This window comes from Sciurus carolinensis, chromosome 4 (assembly GCF_902686445.1).
Source record: "Sciurus carolinensis chromosome 4, mSciCar1.2, whole genome shotgun sequence".
Lineage (NCBI taxonomy): Eukaryota > Metazoa > Chordata > Mammalia > Rodentia > Sciuridae > Sciurus > Sciurus carolinensis.
The window spans coordinates 95,567,568-95,591,435 of NC_062216.1; the positions used below are offsets into that span (position 1 = coordinate 95,567,568).

General features: G+C 36.0%; 1 protein-coding gene across 1 annotated transcript in view; it reads right to left on the reverse strand.

Annotated features, from left to right (window-relative positions):
* Ovch1 (ovochymase 1) overlaps window positions 1-23,868 on the reverse strand; it is a 52,219-nt gene that overhangs the window by 22,576 nt on the left and 5,775 nt on the right. The window contains 12 exon segments of the mRNA XM_047549748.1: window positions 5,541-5,721; window positions 6,985-7,059; window positions 8,531-8,660; window positions 9,779-9,871; window positions 10,943-11,073; window positions 11,174-11,311; window positions 12,050-12,183; window positions 17,620-17,712; window positions 18,261-18,353; window positions 19,793-19,983; window positions 21,375-21,526; window positions 22,640-22,735. Coding sequence (XP_047405704.1) covers window positions 5,541-5,721; window positions 6,985-7,059; window positions 8,531-8,660; window positions 9,779-9,871; window positions 10,943-11,073; window positions 11,174-11,311; window positions 12,050-12,183; window positions 17,620-17,712; window positions 18,261-18,353; window positions 19,793-19,983; window positions 21,375-21,526; window positions 22,640-22,735 — 1,507 coding nt within the window.

A 23,868-nucleotide genomic window follows, 5' to 3' on the forward strand; every position in this document is an offset into this window, starting at 1 on the left:
AGGAAAACTACCCCATTCACAATAGCATCAAAAAAATTAAAATACTTGGGAATCAATCTCACAAAAGAGGTGAAAGACCTCTACAATGAGAACTACAGAACATTAAAGAAAGAAATTAAAGAAAACCTTAGAAGATGGAAAGATCTCCCATGTTCTTGGATAGGCAGAATTAATATTGTCCAAATGACCATACTACCAAAAGTGCTATACAGATTCAATGCAATTCCAATTAAAATCCCAATGATGTACCTTACAGAAATAGAGCAAGCAATTATGAAATTCATCTGGAAGAATAAAAAACCCAGAATAGCTAAAGCAATCCTCAGTAGAAAGAGTGAAGCAGTGGGTATCACAATACCACATCTTCAAATCTATTACAAAGCAATAGTAACAAAAATGGCATGGTATTGGTACCAAAATAGACAGGTAGATTAATGGTACAGAATAGAGGACATGGACACATACCCAAATAAATACAATTTTCTCATACTAGACAAAGGGGCCAAAAATATGCAATGGAGAAAAGATAGCCTCTTCAACAAATGGTGCTGGGAAAACTGGAAAACCATATGCAACAGAATGAAATTAAACCCCTATCTCTCACCCTACCAAAACTCAACTCAAAATGGATCAAGGACCTCGGAATCAGACCAGAGACCCTGCATCTTATAGAAGAAAAAGTAGGTACAAACCTTCAACTTGTTGGCTTAGGATCAGACTTCCTTAACAGGACTCCCATAGCACAAGAAATAAAAGCAAGAATCAACAACTGGGATAGATTCAAACTAAAAAGCTTTCTCTCAGCAAAGGAAACTATCAGCAATGCGAACAAAGAGCCTACAGAGTGGGAGAATATCTTTGCCAACCATACTTCAGATAGAGCGCTAATTTCCAGAATCTATAAAGAACTCAAAAAACTCTACACCAAGAATACAAATAATCCAATCAACAAATAGACTAAGGAAATGAACAGACACTTCACAGAAGAAGATCTACACACAATCAACAGATATATGAAAAAATGTTCAACATCTCTAGTAATAAGAAAAATGCAAATCAAAACTACACTAAGATTCTATCTCACCCCAATTAGAATGGCGATTATCAAGAACACAAGCAACAACAGGTGTTGGCGAGGATGTGGGGAAAAAGGAACACTCATACATTGCTGGTGGGGTTGCAAATTAGTGCAGCCACTCTGGAAAGCAGTATGGAGATTCCTCAGAAATTTTGGAATGGAACCACCATTTGACCCAGCTATCCCACTCCTTGGCCTATACCCAAAGGACTTAAAATCAGCATATTACAAAGATACAGCCACATCAATGTTCATAGCTGCTCAATTCACAATAGTCAGATTGTGGAACCAACCTAGATGTCCTTCAATTGATGAATGGATAAAGAAACTGTGGCATATATATACAGTGGAATATTACTCAGCCATAAAGAATGATAAAATTATGGCATTTGCAGGCAAATAGATGAAATTGGAGAATATCATGCTAAGTGAGATAAGCCAATCTCAAAAAAACAAAGGACGAATGATATTGCTAATAAGTGGATGATGACACATAATGGGGGGTGTGAGGGGTTAGTGTTAGGGTTAGAGTTAGGGTTAGGGAGGGGGCAAGAATGGAGGAAGGAAGGACTATATAGAGGGAAAAGAGGGGTGGGAGGGGTGGGGGGGGGAAGGGGAAAAATAACAAAATGAATCAAACAGCATTACTCTATGTAAATTTATGATTACACAAATGGTATGCCTTTACGCCATGTACAAACAGAGAAACAACATGTATCCCATTTTTTTACAATTAAAAAAAAAAGGTAGAGATAATGATCAAAAAAAAAAAAGAAAAAAAAAAAGAAACACAAGCAGTGACTTCCACTGTGGGACCCCTAAAGCTCAGGAAATAATACCAAGAATAAATGGTATTATATCAAATTTTAAAAGTTCATGCACAGCAAAGGAAATAATGTGAATGAATGGGAGAAAATCTTTCCCAGAAACCCTTCTAACAAGGATTAATATCTAGAATATATAAAGGACTCAAAAAACTTATCAAAAACAAATGACCCAGTGAATAAGTGGGCAAATGAACTACACAGACATTTCTCAAGGGAAGAAAAACAAATGGCCAAATATATGAAAAAAAATTCAACATCTTTAATAATCAGGGAAATGAAAATCAGAAGTACACAGATGTCATCTCATTCCAGTTAGCATCATAATCATCAAGAATATGAATTTAAAAAATGCTTGTGAAGATGCAGGGAAGAAAAAGAATATGTAAGAATGCATTGTTTGAGAAAATGTAAATTAGCACAGCCACTATGGAAATGTATGGAGGTTCATCAAAAGGCTAGAGTAGAGTTGCCATATGACCCAGTTATCAATTCTTGGTATTTAGCCAAAAGAATTAAAGTCAGCATACTACAGTGGCACAAGCATACCCATGTATATAGTAGTGCAATTTGCGATAGCTGAGTTATGGAGCCAGTCTACGTGTCTGTCAACAGATGATTGAAGATAGAAAATGTGGTATGTATTCACAATGCAGTTCTTATTAAACCCAAAAGAACAAAAAAGAAAATGGATGGAGCTAGATGGCATCCTGTTAAGCAGAAAAAAAAAAAAAGACTCAAAGTCAAGAGTCATATGTTTTCTCTCATTTGGAAGCTAGAGAGAAAAAGGAATAAAAGAGATCCTGAGGGAAAAAAAATGGAAACTAGTAGGGTAGAGGAAGGAGATCTGGGAGAGGCAGATGGGGAAGGCCAGGAGAGGTATAGGAATGAAATTGTGTGAATTATATCATGTGCATGTAAGAATGTGTCGTAATTCCACTATTATGTAAAACTGTGCATCAATTGTTTAAAAATTTTTAAAAAGGCATTTCCTTGGTCAAATAAGCTAGGCAACTATGAAGAGTTATGGCACAGACATTTTTCAAATCAGTATAAAGATAAATACAATGTATGCACAAAAAGTACAAAACAATATGTGGTATATGCATATACGGTAAACCACATGCATGTATGCTCAAATATTAATGGAAATTAAACAAAACATTATTCATATGAATTAATTCTAGAGAGGATGAATGGGTTAGTGAAATGGAAAGAACATTTTAGATTTTTCTTGGTAAGAAATCAAGAAGTCACTAATGACATTCCATACAAATGCTTTGTGATTGACTTAAATGGCTCAGAAATTCATAGGAGAGACCATGGTTTATTTGCTCTGAAGTCATTCATTAAGTTGAATGTCTACCTTGAGAAGGATCATTTTGCAATGTTCTTTATTTTGTGGCAAGGTGTTATATTCCTGCACACAAATTCAATAGACTATTTGATAAGGGAATCTACTTAAAGATTCTTCTATGTCCCTGGCCTCTATACTAGTACTTATCTTTTCCAATATGTTGTTTCACTAATCAGCTACTATTCAGGATTCTTTTCCAAGGTACCACAAAATGCATTTTGAGAAAATTACTATAAAATGGGCTTCTCTAACAGAGTAGGCTTAGGGGAAATCCCATGTGATGCTGAAGTTGTAAACATGAACTCATAGTTAGCCTATTCCAGGTTAGCATAACATAAACGCAGATGGTTAAATAGTTTGTAACTTGTGGTAGTAGACATCCCTCTATTTTCTAGCTCTGCAAACTGAGAGAACCGAGAAGCAACAAAAACCTAGTGGTACTAATATATCTAGTGCCTAAATCATGATTTCCCATATCACTCTCCAATAACATGAAGTAAGGTTCCTTGGAGAAATGGAGGGTTCTAGGACAGAGCAGGGAACATATAAGATGAGCCTGGAGTACACTGTAGTGTTACAAAAGGATAGGAGCATGCCAGAGGGATAAACCGACTTGAAAGAGCTCACAGTGGCCAGATCCAGAACAATCTGAGCAAAAAAATATGTGGTATTTATAAAATAGATATCCCTGAGTTCAGAGCAATTTAAATAAGATTTAGTAAGTAGAGAAAAAAGAGAACTCTGATGCAGAATCTTAAATGAATTAAATACTCCCTGCTCAAAAGGGTGAAGCTTACTGTGCACCACCTAAGCTGGGTTACTTTTAGTGACTTGCTTCCAAGTAAGTATGGGAAGGGAGAAAATGTAATTTTATAGTGGAGAATATTTCCTTAGTTCATGACTGAAGTTAACATCAATGATAAGTTCTGTTGATAGCAGGTACCCTTGGTATATTACTCTGTGGTCTTCCTCTCAAAACCCCAGTACCCCAATAAAACCATGATAAAAATATCAAACACAGTTGAGGAACATTATGAAAAATACCAAATGAATACTCCTCAAGGTTGTCAAAAATAAGGAAAGTCTGAGAAACCTAAAGCCAAGAGGAACCTAAGGATTCTTGACAAACATAATGTGGTATCTAAATGGCAGAGAGAAGAGCAACTATCCAGACCTTGAAGCATGAACAAGGTCAGCGTGTTTGAGTATCCAAAATGGCAGGGGACCTGGCCCACTGTGAGCAAGCAGAGGAGTGGTCAAGACCAGGTCAGAAAGACAGAAGTTCCCGATCCTGGCTGCACAGTGGAACCATATGGGGAGATTTTCAATACTGGTATTCAGAACTACCCACAAGTGATTGATTTAATTAGCCAAAGCAAACCAGTTATGCATATTCACATAACTTAGAACTTGATTTATGTAAACATAAGGTAAGTATAAAAACAAATCATGAAGATTATAAATTTTGACACACAGGATCAAAACAAAACCCCCAAACCATATACCGTTTTAGGAACACAGACATGTTAAAAACAATTTTGAAGACATTTTTTAAAAAGAGCATAGGTACTATGAATACAAAACTTAGCAAATTTAGCATAACATTTACCTTTTGGGAGAGGAGCTAAGGGGTCTTGAGAGGTAAGTACAAAAATCTTTCCTAAATGGAATGGTGGGACAAGTATATATTTAACAACTATTCTTTAAACTACATGTATTTTATATACAGTCTTTCATATCACAGAATAGCTCATAGCTCACTAGTAATCCAGTGATCACGCCCTTGCTGATATGAGCCAATTAAAGAGGAATAATCCTAAACCAGCCCAGGGGAAGATGTACTGTATGGGAAGGCATCTGGAATTATTACCAATAATAAATCTTAGTTCTTAGCTTAAAGATTAAACTAAAGCAGAACACAAGAAAAGCCTGCAAATACAGCAAAGATCAGTATGCAAATAAAGAAATAAAAATTCTTGTTTTCTGGAGCTACAGTAAGTTTAGACCAATAGATACTGTGATGGGAAGCAGGTTTTGGCTCAACGTAATAATTAGACCTACATAAATGGGATAAAAAAATTTCAAGATTGGACTAACTTTTCCTTACTGACATTATTTAAATAGAAGCTACAAGACTATGCAGAGAAAATACTTAAAGGGAGATTCCTGCTTTAGAATTAGTCTGGATGATCTCAGAAGTTAGACAATCATACCTGTGTCCTAGGCATTTCCTATAAATACACGTGTTAAATAGATTAGTAAAAACACCAGTTTCACTCACGATTGTACGCAGTGGGCTGCAGTAAGAATCCAAATTGGATTGATGATGGCACCTCCACACTGGTGATCACCTAGAAACTTCAAACCCACCTGCCATGGCCAACAGTGGGGGCAGGCTTCTTCGCCCCCCGCGATTCTTCTGGAAAGCCACTGGAGACTAAATGGAGGGATGCCACAGATACCTACAGGAAAGAAGAAGAGACCAACAGCTCATCCCAAACAACTATCATTAAGAACACACTCCTCCTATTGGCTTGCTATAGCCAATAGCAATAATTCTCAAATGCCAGCTGAGATTTATAAAGATACTAACTCCCAAGACCCATCTCCGAGGAGTCTGATTTTAAAAGCCTGCTTAGCCAACTCTACTAGGCAGTCAGGATTTTAGACATAAAAGCATTTATTCATTCATTTTAAAGGTTAACTACTCAGTGCTTGCTTTCTGCCAGGCACCGTTCTAGACACTGGTGGTATACCAGTGAATAGAGCGAAGTTCCTCTGGAACTTACAGTCTACTAAGAAAATTTCTGGCTTGTTAGTAGAGCATGTGCAGGTCTTCATTCTGTGTCCCTGTTTTGCCTCTTGTTCTCACTGTATGAAGCTATTTACTGATCCTTAACATGTCAAATTTGTTTAGACATTTAAATGCTGATCTCTCTTCTGGAACACTGGAACTCAGTTCAAATGTTATCTTCTCCATGAAGCCATTTCTGAATCCCCAGTAAAAAGCAGACAATCCTTTTATAATTCCTGTGCAACTTTCTGTTAGACAGTCCATCGACTAGAACATATTCAATACATGCATGCAAAATAACGAAAGATTATAGTATTTAACCAGATACGTTAGAGCATAAGGAAGTTTAAAAATACCAGTGTGAGTTTAAAATACATATACACATGGAGGCTTGTTTCCCTCTTTGGTCCACAAAGTATACTCATTAAATACAAGCTCCAGGAAGTCATTATTGCTATTATTATTATTGTACCAGCGATTGAAACCAGAGGTGCTTAACCACTGAGCCACATCTCCAGCCCTTTTGATTTTGAGATAAGTTCTCACTAAGTTGCTTAGGTCCTCACTAAATTGCTGAGGATAGCTTTGAACTTGTGATCCTCTTGCCTCAGCCTCCCCAGCCACTGGGATCACAGGAACCACTGTGCACAGTTCAGGAAACCATTTTAAATATTAAGCTTGTATAGGAGTAGCTGAGAACCATGAATTAATCTCTGTACCTCTTTTTCCCTAACATAAACCTTATTTCTTTTTCCTTCTATGTTTGAGTCTATATGTAAATTCAAACAGGATTCTAGAAGTTTCAAGGACTTAAATATAAAGCTGTTTTTTTTCACTGTGGCATTATTTCAAATGAAAGATAAAGATTTCCTAAATAGATATCTAGTTAACAAAGAAATAGAGTAAACAGATAGTACCATGGCCAACTCACCATATGGAATAGATTTTACAGTAGATATAGCATGGGTTTTGAGAGGTATTGTCAGTCCATTTTTGTTTAAGGAGTCTAGAGAGAAAAATTATTTTTAATTGAAAGTATTTTAAGTAGCTTCACTAACTGACCTTGTTACCTTTGATCAGTCACAAAACCACACTGCTATACACCTCACTACCATTTATATGCCAGATGCCAAGTTACACAGATATGATTTCTTGTTTATCTCTTAATCTCTAATACTTAAATCTCTAATACTTAAAAGAGCCTGCATCTGGCTCTTTTAAGCACTTTTTCCTTCCTTGACTCCATGATATTACTCTTGAAATATTTAAAGTCATCTCCTTAATTTCAGTCTTTTCAAAATCTTTTTTTTTTCCCCAACCTGAAAAGTTATTCTACAAGGTACTGTACATACTCTATTTTTATTCATCTACATAAAGATGATATCTGAATTTCTCTCTTCAGTATAAATATTTTCCCTGAATTCTTGACCTAGAATAACCAGATATCTCCATTAGAATTTCCTACAAGATTCTAAACATCCACATGTCATGAATAGAACCGGTTGATTTTAATAATCAACAGGGCCTTGTTCTTGTGTCCCTGCATCATTTAATGACTCTACCCTCCACATAGTCACTTGAACTAGAACCCTGAAAAATCAAGCTGGACTTTTCTTTCTTCATAAACCCTCTCTCCATAACATGTATAGTCAAGCAATACCTCTAGAAAAAATTCTTGCAATTACTTTCTCACTACTCTCCTTGCATATAAATTCACCCATCTTCTCAATTTTCCATACAACTCTGGAACCTGGGAGTCCAAGGTTTGAATTACAGCTTCATCTTTTCTCAACTCTTTGAGAAAGTCATTTAACTTCTCTAAGCCTCAGTTCTTTGGTCTGTGCAAGGAGAGCAGTGTATATTATCTTCAAAGTTTGTAAAGAGAAATAAATGGGAGATGTGTGTGAAATGCTGTCTCTGCTTGGTATGAAGCAAGTGATCAATAGACGTTAGCTAGCTATCCCACCACTGTGGTACTCATGGTTTAATGTCTTTTCTATAATTCCTTCAAACTCAATGTAGTTTTCTTGTAAGTCATTGATTCTCCTTTATTAGGGTTTTTGCATAAGGTATTCCTTTTATCTAGGTAAAGTAAACTTTATCTTCCAAAGTACCAAGAAACCCATTAGTTTTTCAAAAGGCTCTGAAATTTCAAAATGGAATCAATCTCATTTCTGAATTACATTTTCTAATCTGAATTCTCTGCTTTTCACATATTGTGCTTGGCACCTTTTGAAATGTTCTAGTGGATGCAGTTTCTTGAGCATTATAGGAGGTGATAGCTAAGGCATAGATATCTGGGCTCCACCCCAGGGCTATAGAATCTAAATCTCCAGGGGTGGACCGAGGACTCTGCATTTTTATTCTTCTCCTACAGTGATTTAAGCACCCTACATTTGGATAAACACAGCTAAGTTACCTTTCCTTTAAGAACTTTTATCAGCAATAGTTCCTATTACACAGGTGATTATACTTGCCTGAAGGCAAAAAGGTGAATCTAATCTTGAAGCCTTGGAAATTATTTTCACCATCACTTTTAAAATACACGACCATCATGTTACCAAAACTGAATATTGGAGTGAGTTTCAAGATTCCACAAAGTTGAGCAGTAAAAGTTTTTGGGAAATGTGATTTATAGTTATAAAAAATTTAAAAATCAGAACACAGGAGGCAAAATATCATTCAATTATTTTCATCAGCAACTTTGGTTTTCTCCAACTTCGGTTTGTAGGCATACCCATACATATTAGTGAAAATTAAAAATTAGTTTTCACAGTAACAATATATCATAATTATTATCTTAGAAAAACTCTATGGGATGAAGACATCTGATTTCCAGTATACCTCAATTATTAATTGATGGGCAATAGGAGCTGGATAAACAATGAAACCACCCAAGCAAATGTATTCCTTCTTCCCAACAGACATGGTCATTCTTTATGTAAGCAGGCAACACCAGAAACCTGCTTTACCCAATCCTCATCCTACCAGTACTGTTCTGTTGGATCATAGAACTGTGCTCCCACTTACCTGCTCTTAAGGTTCAAGTAAATATTCTTGAGCCCATTTACCCACTCCTCAGTTTATACCCAAAGGACTAGAAATCAACAAACTACACTAACACAGCCACATCAATGTTTATAGCAGCCCATTTATATTTCTGATCTCTAATTCACTACCTCCTGACTGAAGGACAAATAAAAGTTCATTCTTCATATGCAGTAAATAAAGTTATAACTGAAAGTATATTTGAAGTTGAAAATTCAAATAAACTTCAAATATACTTTCTTAATAAAATTAAGACCCACGTGGAAATTATAGTTTTTGGTTACTTTTCTTGGACACAAAAATGAAAATATCAGCAGCAGAAAAATTAGTACAAAAAGAAGGAAGCTTAAAATTTTTACCTTCTGCAGATGCCCCAAATTTATTCATTGTTACCATTTTCTCCTTTCTCTGGGCACTTCCTTTTAACCATTCAAATATTCTGAAATATTCTCCACATTTTGCATGTTTCTATTAAAAATTTTTACTAGTGAGTCAGCTGATGGTTCAGAGGTCTTAAAGCTAAAGTTTCATGGCATGTGAGTTTCACAGCTTTAAGTGTAAGAAATCCACACTCCCACCCTACTTCTTGGTACCTAAGGAAGCCAGCCAATGCCAGAGTCACCCTGGTGAGTCTAACGCTTCTCAAACTGAATTTAAAGAATGGAATGTTACCTACCTAATTCATGTAGTTCTTCAGTATCATCATAAATCACAACAGCATCATATGTACAGTTTTGGTTAAACTGAACTTTAAAGTCTTCAAATGTTAACTGTACAAATTATAAACGCAACCGGAAAAGTGGTCAAGAAGAAAAAAGTTTAAGAAGTTTCTCTCTTAACATTTAAAGGCTTTGTTATTCTCTAAATGTGACTGATAGAGGTATAAACAATAGCAGTCTCTTTGGAGGGCAATTTGGCAATGACTACCAGGTTTAAATGGGTAAACTCCTTGACACAGCAAGTCCATTTCTGCAAATTAACCTGCATGTGTCCAAAGATATTTACATAGGGTTATTTATGGCAGGTTTGCTGGTATGGACAACAACTAGAAACTCAAATCTCTGCTAATAGGGAACTGATTTAATAAGTCAGGTAACATCACACAATTTTCTGTAGTTTTTAAAAAGAACTCTGTAGGTTCATTTGGAAAGTTTCTCTGAGATAATGTTCAGTGAACAAAGTATTGCCAAGCAACTTAAGTGCCTATGCTCAGAATACCTCCCCTAGAAATGCTGCAAAAACTGTTTTCCTCCAGGAGTAGGACAAGAGTCTGATGAAAAAGAGCCTTATTTTTCATTGTATACACTTTTTTAAAAAGTTTGTCCTAATTAGTTATACATGACAGTAGAATGCATCTATTCATTGTATAAGTCATACATAAATGGAGTATAATTTCTCATTTTTCTGATTGTACATATTGTAGGATCACATTGGTCATGCAGTCATATATGTACCTGAGGTAATAATGTCTGTTTCACTCTACTGTCCTTCTATCCCCATAGCACTTACCCTCCTTTCACTCCCCTCTACGTAATCTAAAGTAACTCTACTCTCCCCTAGAGCCCACCACTCCTTATTGTGAATTAGCATCCACACATCAAGAAAACATTCGGCTTTTGGTTTTTTGGGTTTGGCTATTTTGTTTAGCATATTCTCCAATTTCATCATTGTATATACTTTTAAACCACTGAATTTTTTAAAACCACATACAGAACCATTTTAGAGTGGAAAAAAATGGCAAAAAGGAACTTCTAGTCATAACGGTAACTTAATCCAGATGAAGTAAGTTCTGCCTAGGATAGCAACGTTTTCTATAAAGTAGTGATTCCTCAATTGCTTACCTTTACAATGTGTTTCTCTGGAGCATGAATAAACCAATGACACCAGACATTACTGGGATACAAGCGAGGATAACTGGCACAATGAATTGTCCCTTCCTCTACCAATGCAGCCTCACTCCCACAACCTGAACCTGTGCAGATGTAGGGAGAATACACAGGGAATGGCAAAAGGTACTTCTACTTGTCATCCCCATTCAGAGACAGCAAGGAATGAATACCTGAAATCCTTACCTGCTCTCAACTTCTGTACAGCAGTAAAGCAAAGCTCAAAGCCACTGCCACTGTTTTCTGCATCAGAAACAAATGTAACTACGGCCTGGTTGGTCTCTGTCAGCAAAGGTGAGGGCAACATATCTCCACAGACCTTACCTTGAGAGGAAAAGAAATTGAAATAGTATTGCTGAAATGTAGTGTAAAGTTATACATGGTTATTTTTCTGGTAATGTCTCCCATGAGTTCTTCCTTAATCTTGCCACATTCTCTGCTTCAATGATTCTGCTGTTTCACTCACCTTCTTGCTCCCAGTCTCAAGTCAAATTCTACTCATTCTTCAGGACCTTATTCAAGGTCCAGTTCTCCTTTGAACTTTCTTAGACACCCACTGAAAACCAGGGCACCTTTCCTGAATCACTTCAGCATATTCCCTATTCTCCAGTTTTTCCTGCTTTATTGGATACCTTCAGCGACCTCAAGCTACAAGCTTGAGACTACTTCTCCTCTATATGTTCAGCATGTGATATTGTGTACTTTAAGCAAGGATGATTGCTAGGTAAATGTTTACCAAGTTTAAACATGGACCCACTTTTAAAATGAAAATATTAACCTTTCCTCAAAAGGGGTTTTCGGCAATTGTGATATCAATTTCATTCAATGCTGTTATTAAACTTGAGAAAGGAATGTGATATTTGGTGTCTGATTTAGAAAAACAATGAAGAAAATGATAAGATAATATGCTATTGTTTCTACTCTTACAACCTCCCGCATCCACCCCCTTTTAGAAGGGCACAGTAAGTAAGATAAAACAATCATCCTGGGTGCAGAAATATCACTTGAGATATTTTAGCATTTTTCTTTAAGTATTCTAAATTGATAAATAAATTAACATACTAATAAGTGCTCCATTACTTGATTGTAAAGATACGTAGTCGTGATCGCATCCAACTGGATTTTCTATATCTAGACTTGTAAATTTTATCAGGATAATTTTATCTTCTGGTACCATTATTTTCCAGATACATAAACTGGGGTAAGAGCAGGGAAAAAATAAAATTAATGCAAGTTTGGAAATAAGATCCAGAGGTCTATGCTTTAGTTTATAACTTATCAACAGTAAAATTTTGTAGGATATTAGAAGATTAAAAAAAATTCCTTATGTGGAGAAATATATTTATGCCCAAATTGCTAACATTTACGCAACAAAGACATAAGTACCAATTAGAAAATGACCAGAAACCATCATTTAAATTTTGCATACTTAAATACTAGAATTTTCATCTATAAACTGAAGAAAACTTCCCAGATTTTTCTGTCATCATTAGTCTAATTAAAATTTATACTATTCACCTAGAAGTTGAACTATGGACAATGAATTCTCATGAATTATGGATTGACTGTGCAGCACACGTTACCTCTAGCCAGCCAGATCGTTCAAGGTCATGCTAAGTCAGTCCCTGGGATGGCAAGGTCATCTAACTCCCTCGTCTGGTCAGCTGTGACCTTTCACCAACATCTTTAGAAACATGTCTAAACATTATCAAAATAGCCTTACATAATTTATAACATAATACTTTACCTTCATTTTCCTCACATGAATTTATACTATTTAAGAAAAAAAATCGCATTGGGCCACAATATCCAACTTTTTTCATATGTCACATTCATCTGAATGCAACCTTATTTGAAATCGAACATGTCAGAATGAACTTCTTTCTAAAGTGTGGCAGTCTTCATCAACAAACTTAGATGTTAATAGCCTACTTCCCTCTGGGTAATAAATGTTCAGGACTCTAGGAGCTATCTAGTTCTTTTATGCCCAATTTCTGAAAGCCAGACACTAATAATTCTTCTTGCCAAACAACTCCCTCTTAACCAAAAACTCTTCAAATTAATCTTTCTATTCAAATCTATCATCCTGAATATAGATATAAAATAGGCAACCTAAAATAGTATTAAAATCACTTTTTAAGAATTTCCATTTAAAAAGCAATAAGCTGCCTAAAATATTATAAAGCTCACTTTTCTAAGCACTTCAATTGAAAAAGCACTGTACATCCATCATCCTTTTTGAGACTCATTATACCTCTCTGAGAGAACAGGAGAGAAATTACTCTCCCTATTTCAAATGAGAAAACTGGCATTGATACTAAAAGACTCATTGAATCTCTTATATAATAAGAGCTATAGTTTAGGTGTCATGATTGCAAAGTACTAGTACTTTCTCCTGTTTTCAAATTATTTTATGCTTCAAAATCTCTTAACTCAGAGATGGAAAATAGGGTTCAAATAACATGGTGACCTTGATTTACTGTTAGTAACTGCTGTATTTAGAAGGATCCCGAAGTCTAGTCAAGCAAAAGAGGGGTGCCAAAATCATTGATGTATTCACTCAAATATATCTATTGAGTATCCAATATATGATAGATAAGTTCTAGGCTCTGGGAAATTAGAAATCTGTCATGGGTATGAAGGACAGAGGGCAACCTGGGTGCCATCTCTCTATGCCTTCTGAAATTCTAGCTATCTCCCTCCAGAATAAAGAAAGGTTTGGAGGGAATATACAACCCCCTGCTCCTTCTTTACATATTTCTCCCTTACCATTTCCTAATTAGTGCCATTTGGAATTTACAAGACCATTTCACTACTCAATCCTGCTTACTGTGCTAGAAAAGTCACTAACTATGTAAGTTGGTCTCATACCTTATTTCCAAGACACATCTTTTCATATTTTAACAGTCTGAAATCAGAATTCTTCTTACAATGGAGTCTTATGATTTCCCTTGGGATGGACTGAAAGGTCTTCCAGGAAGGACTTACTTTGACATCTGCCAATCATCTGGAGGTACTATCAACTTCATACTGCCAAGTTTTTCTGTGTGAGGCAATTTGGGCTATACTTTTGGTGGGAATTTCTATTGTGACCTTCATGAGTATTAGCATGTGATTTGGATTCTCAGGAAAGATTTTTTTTACCTCCCTTTCCAGTGACAAGGTTGGAGCATGTAATTTTCCACATAATCTTTGGTGTTCCTATTTTATATGGGAACTGTGTTTTCTGAATTGGTGGTACATAAAACAATGTATTTTCCAAAAAAAAAAAAGAAATTGCCTTAGATTTGTTGAAAATTACCATAAAAATTTACATTGACTTTAATTCCTATAAACTGTCAATTATATTCCTTACTTTTTAATCTCAACTTCATCCTCTAAACTTGAAGCAACTGAAATCTTGTATGATTACCAAAACATCTTGTATAAATCCCTTCATCTTTCCTATAGATTACATTAACTTCTGCCTTTTTTCCAGGAAAGGATTTATTCTTCCTTCTTTCTAAACCAAAAATTATTTGCTATATTCTCATGAGAATTACTTCATATTTCTGTATGTTTTCTCTCAACTCTTACTCTCTTCTGCCCATAAATGCAGTGGGTCTATCCAAACAAAAGGCTTCTTTTGACCTTACTACCTAAAAAAATCACTGCCCCATCTTCCTCACCAGACAGTAGAAGCGCCATTCTTTTGATTGCTTAGTTAAAAAAAACCAAGTCAGCTGGGGATATAGCTCAGTTGGTAGAGTGTTTGTCTCATAAGCACAAGGCCCTGGGTTCAATCCCTGGCACCGCAAAAAAAAAAAAAAAAACACAAAGTCATTCACCAGGGATTCTCTTCCTCTCTCAAAACCCAAACTGTCAACTCTTCACCAAATCCTATGACTGCATCACTTGTCTCTACTTCTATTACTACAAATCCAGTCAAAGTCATCATCATCTCTTAGCTGGACCTCTGTAGTAACTACTCTCCTAAGGTGAACCTTTTAAAATATGTCAGACCATATTCCTCTACTCAAAATCTTCCAAAGGATCTTCATCTCAGTAAAACCCAAAGTTATTTTTTTCCCCAAAGTTCTTTGTATGTCTAATAAGGCCAAAACAATCTGACCACTGCCCTTATCACTCTGTTCTAACTCTCTGGTCTTGTCACTGTTCCACAAAAATACCCCTTGTATTCTTGCCTCACACCTACCACCTCTCCTGCCTGGAGTGTTCCTTTCCAAACTCACCATATGGTTCCTTCCCTCACCTCTAAATCTATTTTAAAGTATCATCTTCATGGTCCCTGACCACTCTAATTTTGCACACCCCAGCACTCTCTACCATGCTTATAAATTTTTTCTGCACAGTATTTTTCACCTTCTACTATTACAGGTAATTTTTTTGTTATTATCCCATTACTACCTTCTAACTTGCCCCACAAAAACAGTGTTTATGTTTGATTCACTGCTATCTTTCTAGCACTTAAAACAATGTCTGTCACACCCCTAGGGTTTCATGAGATACAAAATCTTCAATAATCTCTTAAAATATTCTTTCTGGTCAGCTGACTCAACTCTCAAGTTTTTGAATTTCCACATTTAATGACACTTTATATGAACTCATTTTGACTCCCTTTTTCTTGAAACTCCTTGGAGAGATCTCTGAAATACCTGAATTGCTGTGTCTGAGAGTACACGGACTGCCATTTGCAGTATACAAATATATATACAATACACAAATAGCTTACCCAATATACAAATAGCTTGCTCAAATGCCCCACTTATCAAGGACATTGGTTACACCTGAAATAGACCAACATCCAATCTCTCAAATTAGAAAGTACTTAATATTGGGTTAAAAATCTACCTTCTAACTTCTACCCAGCAATCCTAATTCTCTGCTCTGCAGTTGGTCAGAACAAGTCTGATCTGTTTTTCTAGTAGATTCTCAGATAAACCAGGCAGTTCCTTTTTCCTCTTGTCTTTGATTCAAAAATCTCTCTAGTTTCTTCAGCCATACCTCTTTAAACATTTTAAATTTCTTTCCTTGGGGTTGGGGATATAGCTCAGTGGTAGAACACCTGCATAGCATGCACAAGCCCTTGGGTTCAATCTCCAACACCATACACTAAATATTCCATTTTAGTCATTGTCCTTCAGATGAATTCTAGCTTAATAATGTCCCTGTCTAAAGATGGTGCCTAGAAGTCCCATATGAGACTAATAAAACAGAACTCTTTCTTGTTCTTAGATATCATTCTTCTAATAGTTTAAATGAAAATGACAAAAACTTACTGGCCTCTTCTTATCACAAGGCTGACTTAGGAGAAAGTACCTTAGACCTTTATGCCTTTTAAATATGAGCAGCAATTGAGCCACATTTTCCCATCCTATGTGTAAATACTTGTATGCATTTTAATTTTTAAAAATTATACCCTCTCCATCATTTGAGTCTCTCATGGCCTCTGGCATAAAGTCTAAACTTCCTTTTCATGGAATTTAAGGTCCTGTACAATTCAGTCCTGATCATCAATTTCAATCCTCATCATCTACTGCTACTACAAATCCCAGGACACTCACAGCTCAAACAAACCTGACCTTTCCCACCTCTTTGACATTGCTTACACAAAATTGTCTTTCCTTGAGATGACCTCATCCCTCATCTCCATCTCTTGAAATCTTAGATATTAGAGCTACAAAGGACCTCACAGCAATAGAATCACAACTATCCTTTAACCCCTAGTTTCAATGCCACCCTTTATAACTAAGGCATTCTTTCCCATCCCACTCTACACTCATACCCCTTGCAAAACACCCCCCGAGAATCGGCCTCCATTGTCCATAGTACCAACTTACTTATGGTACGTTATGAATAATGTGGATTATAAAAGCTTATTTCATCCCTTTATTTAGTGTAGCTTTTTGTCAAACTTTCTCTTCTTTCCCAGATTATAAATTCATAGAACTGTCATTGACTGTTGTATACTCTTCAAAATTTCTTGGAATTTTTAAAATGAATTTAGATCCCTTAAGAAAATGAGAGACATGCAAAAAATCAATTTCCAAAGTTTAAAGACATCCTTATCCACATAGAGGACAAGATAGGGAAAAATAAAATCAAATAAGCTCAATACCCTTGAGCTTATATAGCAAAAACTATGTTCTATTTTCTACTTAAAGTATACTGTGATTACAGAAATAGACATGCCTGGATTAATCAATAAGTTCCCATAGCGATCTCATACTAGATGATTTTAATATTAGATGTTTGAACTCATCAATTCAGGCAAGCTTTAGTTTTAACACTACTTGGGTTGATGATTTATGTTAATGACTCTCAAATGCCAATTAGTAGACATTTGCCAACCAGAAAATATCAGATGGAATATATACTTTTATATTAATCAGATAAAGAATTGGAGATGCTAGACAGACTTGCCAAAAAAAATGGTAATTTAAATTAATGAATGCAACACTATGTACAAGCACAAGACCAGAACCTCAATTAGAATGTTATACTCCATGTTTGTATAAATATATCAAAATATACTGTCTTATATCTCAAAAGAATAAAAATTTTAAAAAATAAAATTATCTGATTTTCTGTGAGAAGGAAAACTCAGAATCATTCATATTTAGGATACATACCTATTATGAGAATAGTTGTCTTCTTTGGAAGAGAGGTAATGAATCTTCCCACTGTCTCCACATAATACTGTCCCCTGAGGTTTACAATCTTTAAGAAAATGTGAAATAAGTAGATTATTTGTCCCATTTCTAGACATTTCAAAAGGGTATAGATGTCATCCTGAAGCTATGCAATTCATATTAGTTACATTTATGCAAACATATCCTTAATGGATATATAATGTAGACGTTGTATTTGTAAACAGTCTGAGAAAATTTTTGAATTATAATATTCTTTAACAGAGTTCTTCAGATTTATCATTTGTACAACTTTCTCAAATCATGAGTCACACTGACACAGTCAAATTTATATAATATGGGACTAATATGGTTTTCACCTATCTCTACTACAATGTCCTGGGTAATCATAAAGTAACACTGTATAATTATATACAGCTTTTAGTAATGACATGGCAAGTCTTCATTTACTCAAAATTCAGATGCAATGTTAGGTTTTAAGTCATTAAAAATGACTGATACAGAAAGTTTAAAAATGGAAGTAAAATGCATTTATGACTGTGATATGACTGCATTTGCTTTCTCCTAATGATTTTCCCTAATTCAACTTCCTATCTAGATAATTAAAATTATGCATAGCTTCTTGTCTCTTGCTTTCATCCACACCTTGGACAGAATTCAGGCCCTTTGTTACACACCTTGGACTTACTTCTGAAAGGGGTCAGCCCCAATCCAAATATATAGAGGGTAAAAGAGTTAATACCTTTCCCAACAATAAATAATTATTTCAGTGAAAATTGTGACAAAGTAACATTTAAAGATTACCCATTATGATTTCTACTTAAACCAATGTAGAGAAATTTGCTCAGAGTCAGTGGCTTGTTGTGTCTTTTAAAAAGACTGAGAGACAACATGGAAGCAGAAAGTTCTTTGATTTGATGGTTTGTGATGGTGGTTTGAAAAATATGAAAGATTCAATTCATTGGATTTTAAGATTGTGAAAAACTAAATTTAATTCTATTTCTAAAACAGCCAGTTATGTGAGGTAGTTCAGAGGAGGGACTGAAATAAGCAAATAGGACAAAAGGAGATGAACAGTCTAGAAGGATGATTTTAAGGAAGTGTTACTTAAATAAATCCCTTATTTTCTGATGTTCATTTGTGGAATTAACTGTTACTGCCTGATTTCATTGCCCTTTAAAATTCCATCACTGTTACTAATCTTTGTTCAGTAGAATGCAGTCACTACCAGGAGGGACCTGACCCTGCAGTCGTGTAGTGAATAGTGTCCATGACACTAAAGATCAGATGCGGTTAGCCAAGAGCCTACCAGTCTGAGGGAGTGTGGCTTGCAGCTGGACCGACAGCAGCTGTTCAAGTCCTCAGCTAGGTGGCTAACCATGGACACCAACAAAGGAGGGACAGAGAGACGGAAGGAATATGAGGTTTTGCTCTGAGTCTTGGCCCTGAAACATTTGTTTCCTATATTAAACTATGTGTCCCAGGAAGTTGTGTTCTGCAGTGCCTCATACCATTTTCTGTGAACCTTCTGGACTCTGAGGCCAAGACCCCCTCCTCCTCAGAATTCTTACAACCATCCAGGTTTATTTGCACTTCACCTGTTATCACAACATTTTCCCCCCTTCCCAAGTAGTTAGAAAGTTCCTAGAGGATAAGTATGGCTCTCCAGACCCACATCTTCCTACTCTATATTTTAGAGTCACTGAACAAAATTAACTCTCCAAAGTCTCCCTCATTTCCCCTCCCCACAGTTTCCCAAGGAAAATTAACAAGTCTGAATGGGAGAAGTGGGAGAGAAATGACCCATTTTTAGTGTTTTTAAGTAATTTAGAGGAAACACATCAAATGAATCAATGAAGAAAAAATCTCAGCCGAGTCTATTTTCAAGGGCTGTTTTTAAAATCTCAAATGCCAAAAGACAGCTCATGAAAATTTTATACATGGATTCAGTTTGAGTTAAACTCATAGGTATCAATGCTCAAGAAATCTGAGACAAGATTATAGACATTGGACTTAGAATTTAAAATCAGTCACATTCTTGCTTTGTTCTAAAGCTTTGCTCTGAGTCTTTCATAACATATTAGAGTAACAACTCTTGAGATAAGCATGATCGGTTTTTGACTTGGAATGAAATGAGGAAGAAAGAATTTACTCACCTGTGATCATGTTTTGAGTGATAAAATCCATCAACTCAAACACCTTGGAAAAAATGCCAGGTAATGCCCTTGTGTATTTGGTTTTTGGAGAAGCCAAACCTCTCTCACAACAAGCAACCCAGGAAATTATCCCAGTCAGAGTCCAGATTCCATCAGGTTTTCTACAAACCAGTGATCCTCCAGAGTCCCCCTTTTGTAGGAGAAAAAGATAAATTGAAAATATTCACAGATTAAAATATGTCAGTTCCACAAACATCAGCACTCATCTCAAAGAGGTAGAAGCACAGAAGTCCACCAGTCACTGTCAATCAACATTTTGATCATCCATGTGGTCATTTTATCATTGTTAATTTCATCTTTTCACCCAGATTTAAGATCCTTCCACTGACTGACTGCAATCTTTCAAGCTAATACTCAATATTTCTCTTTTATCTATTTTTTTAGAACTACCACAAACATTCCAAACATGAGTAAAAGGAGGAGGCAGGGGCAGAGGTCACAGTTATATGCTTCTACTGTACCTTGTCACCTAGAGCAGCTGGGAAAGGGTAAGTCCTCTTCCAAGATCACAGCATCAGTGAACAGAGCCCTGAGGGACTAAGAGCTTTAAGAACAGAAAGCCTAGGAAGCCCAAATTTGTCCTAGGTGTATAAGTAAAGGATCACATTGACTCTCATGCTAGAAAATAAAGAACCCAAGATTTTAGGAGTCTGTCTTTAATAATATTTCAGAACATGTTTCTTTGAAAATATGTCTCAAACAATCTTGTGTTAGATTAAACTCTCCTCAAAGATACAGGATTGTTAGAGTGCTTCACCAACAAAAGGACTGCTCTGGCAGTTACAGAAAGCACAGAGCACCTTAAGCCTACTTGTGATCCAGTTTAGGAAGAAGTTTCTAGCTTCCTCCCAAACTCCTCTTGTCATCCCCTTGAAGAAAAACTTCAAATTTCTTCCAGTACTTAACTCCAGGGAGCTTCCCACAATAATTCCACATTGCTTTATGGCAAAGAATAATGACTCTAATGTTCTACCTTAAAAAAATAAATAGGGAAGATGATGGGCTTGGAGGGCTTATTTAAAACTTGACTCATGTTTTTCACAAATTAGTCTCTTTCCTCTCTGTGCATCTCATAAAGATTGTGAAGTTACTATTTGGGAAGTTGTTGTTAGTCTTGGGAGCTGGCTCTCATGACATCTACTCAACAGTTACTAAAGCTATTCATTTTTGGTCAAACACATTTTGCATTGAAGAAAAAATTATAGTGTTTAATGAAATGTGAAATAAAAAACAATTCACAGCTGGATTTATTAGATTTCCAAGATTATCATTTTGTTTGATTCCATTAGATTGGCACACTGAAAGTAACCCCCATGCCTCAACTCACCAAAATAATGTGTAGAAATGGGCATAGGAAAAAATTCTCTCAGTTAGGCCAAACACATTTTCAGTAGAAGCCAGGTGGAAAGATGAAGAGAAAAGGAACTTTGAAGGAGTAACTCCCCAAAACAGCTCATGGGAAAAAGCAGAATCTACTTTCACCCACTTTACTAAATAACTAGCTGGTTTATATTTTGGTACCTGGCAGGCATCATTTCCCCTATCAGGAAAAATGGCACATAGCAGGGTCCTTCCCAGAGGAGAAGGGTTCATACTCTTGAGCACAGAAGTACACATTCTGTCATCCATAATGGGAAGTTCCCCTTCTTGTAAGACATTTGAATCCTCAGAATCTATAGAGAGAAAACTGACAAATTAGTTAATAACTGTCCCCTTTGAAACAAATTAGTAAGTAGCCTACACATGTAAAACTATCTCAAATAGATTTTAAGCTGATGTAGAAGACGTTTTGGGGGTATAAATTGTTTCTAGGATCAGATATGTGATAATGGACATCGTTAAGAAATTCAGCAGTTTTCAGGTTACAGGCAATTGTGACTTTTCATAATATATGCTTAAATGTTTCCCCAAGAGGAAAGCTTTAGTCAATAAGGCAAAGTTTCATAAAAGTCTATTGTTAAAAAATCATAATTTTTAAGCTATATTGACATATAATTGATAAATATTATTCATATTTAAAGTATATAATGTGATGTTTTAATAAATGTGTAAATGTGAGATGATTTCCACAAACATGACAGCACAATTACCTTTTTCCTTGTAGTGAGAATACTTAAGATTTGTTCTCATAGCAAATTTCAAGTGTACAGTATTATTGACTATAGGCACCATGCTGTGCATTAGGTCTCCAGAACTTATAATTGTACCCTTTGCCCAATATTTCCCCATTTCTACCATCTCCCAAGCCTCTGGAAGTGACCCCGGGTTTCTACTGTTTCTTTCAGTTGAACTTTATAAAAGGTCATGGTATTAAAAATGAGGAAGCTTAACTACTGCTTCTATTTCCTGATTATCTTTTTACCATATTCTTCTTTATCATCCTTACCTCCAGCCTCCTTTATCCGATGTACCTAACAAAAATGACAGCAGCAGGAGTGATAAGAAGAGTTTTTTTCCTAACTGTGAGATGTCTACGGTGAAGACAACTAGAAATGTTCACTGGGTCAGAAGTCAGGGAGCAAAACAAAAGGATGAATAAATTATTCATGGTCAACAAAATCACTTCTGCTTCCCCTGAGCTTACAGAGACCTGGAGAAAGTACTATGCATTTTTTTTTTTTTTTAAGTTTAACTTTTTATTTTCGGAGACGGTTCTTTGAAGTTTCTTTATTCAACCTAGGTTTTATGATACAAGGGAGGAAGTTACTTAACGAATTAAGTATTTTTACTTAAGTTCTCCTCAGAAATCATTAAATGTACTATACATTTGTTTTGATGCCTCTTACTCTCTGTAATCTTGCCCCATCCACTGGCCATGCACAGAATCCCTGCTTCAAATTGATCAGCTCTGTGTGGAAGACAGATTGACTGAACAGCAATTCCTGAAACAACAAAAATCATGAGGGTTGTGAATAGACAAATGATGCTGACTATATTTGGAAAAGTGACATGTGCTTGATTTCATGGCTCTCATACTTTTATAAATGTAATGGTGACATTTAGGAAACAGTGACATTTCATAATTAGAGAGAGGAAAATGCAGAAAAAGTAAATTGAGGAAAAACCTAACTCACAGTTCTGTATACCACCATGAACCTCCCAGACTACTAAAATTCCAAGTGTACATCCTGTTCTGAAAGGATGGATTTTCACTTAGTAGTTTTTGAGCACTAACATGGGGCAAGCACTCTTCCAGCCTTCAACGAATGAGCAGGAAAAATTCTTTCTCTCCTTGGAGTTTATGCATGAGTGTATGAGAAAGAGAGAAAGAGAGATAAAGAGGGGGGGGGAGAGGGAGAGGGAGAGAGAGAGGGAGGGAGAGAGAGAGAGGGAGAGGGGGAGAGAGAGAGAGGGAGAGGGAGGGAGGGAGAGAGAGAGAGAGAGAGAGAGAGAGAGAGAGAGAGAGAGGGAGAGTGAGTGTGTGTGTGTGTAATGGGTGCGCAGAGGTACAAACAAGTAAGCTATTTAAGTACTATGTGCTGTGGGGAAAATCAGTAGGGTGAAGGAAGTAAGAAATCTGGGGAGGATGGCATGGGAGCTGTAGTTTTACATATTGTGGGCATGGCAAGTCTCATGGAGCTGGTGACATTTGAGCAAAGTCTTGAAGTTGAGGGAAGGAACCATGTACTTCTCTGGGCAGAAAGCATTTGATGAAGATAGTATAAAGTCCCTTTAGTGGGATCATGGCACACATGTTTAGAGAAGAATGAAGAAGCCAGGGTGGTTGGAACACATTAAGCAAAAAGAACTTTAAAGAAAGATGAACACAATTGGGCTTAGATGTGGAACTGGGGGAAGGAGATATCAGAGGATAACTACATTAATTTTTGTCTCAGTATAATGGGGAACCACTGAAGTCTATCGAGCAGAGTGACATTATCTGATTTACATGTTTAAAATAATTATTCCAGTTGCTGGGTTAATAATAAATATTAGGGAAGCAAAAGAAGAGATTTTTAAAATTAACCCTGGCAAGAAATGATAGCACAGCCTGGGTAAGATAGTTGAGTGAAGT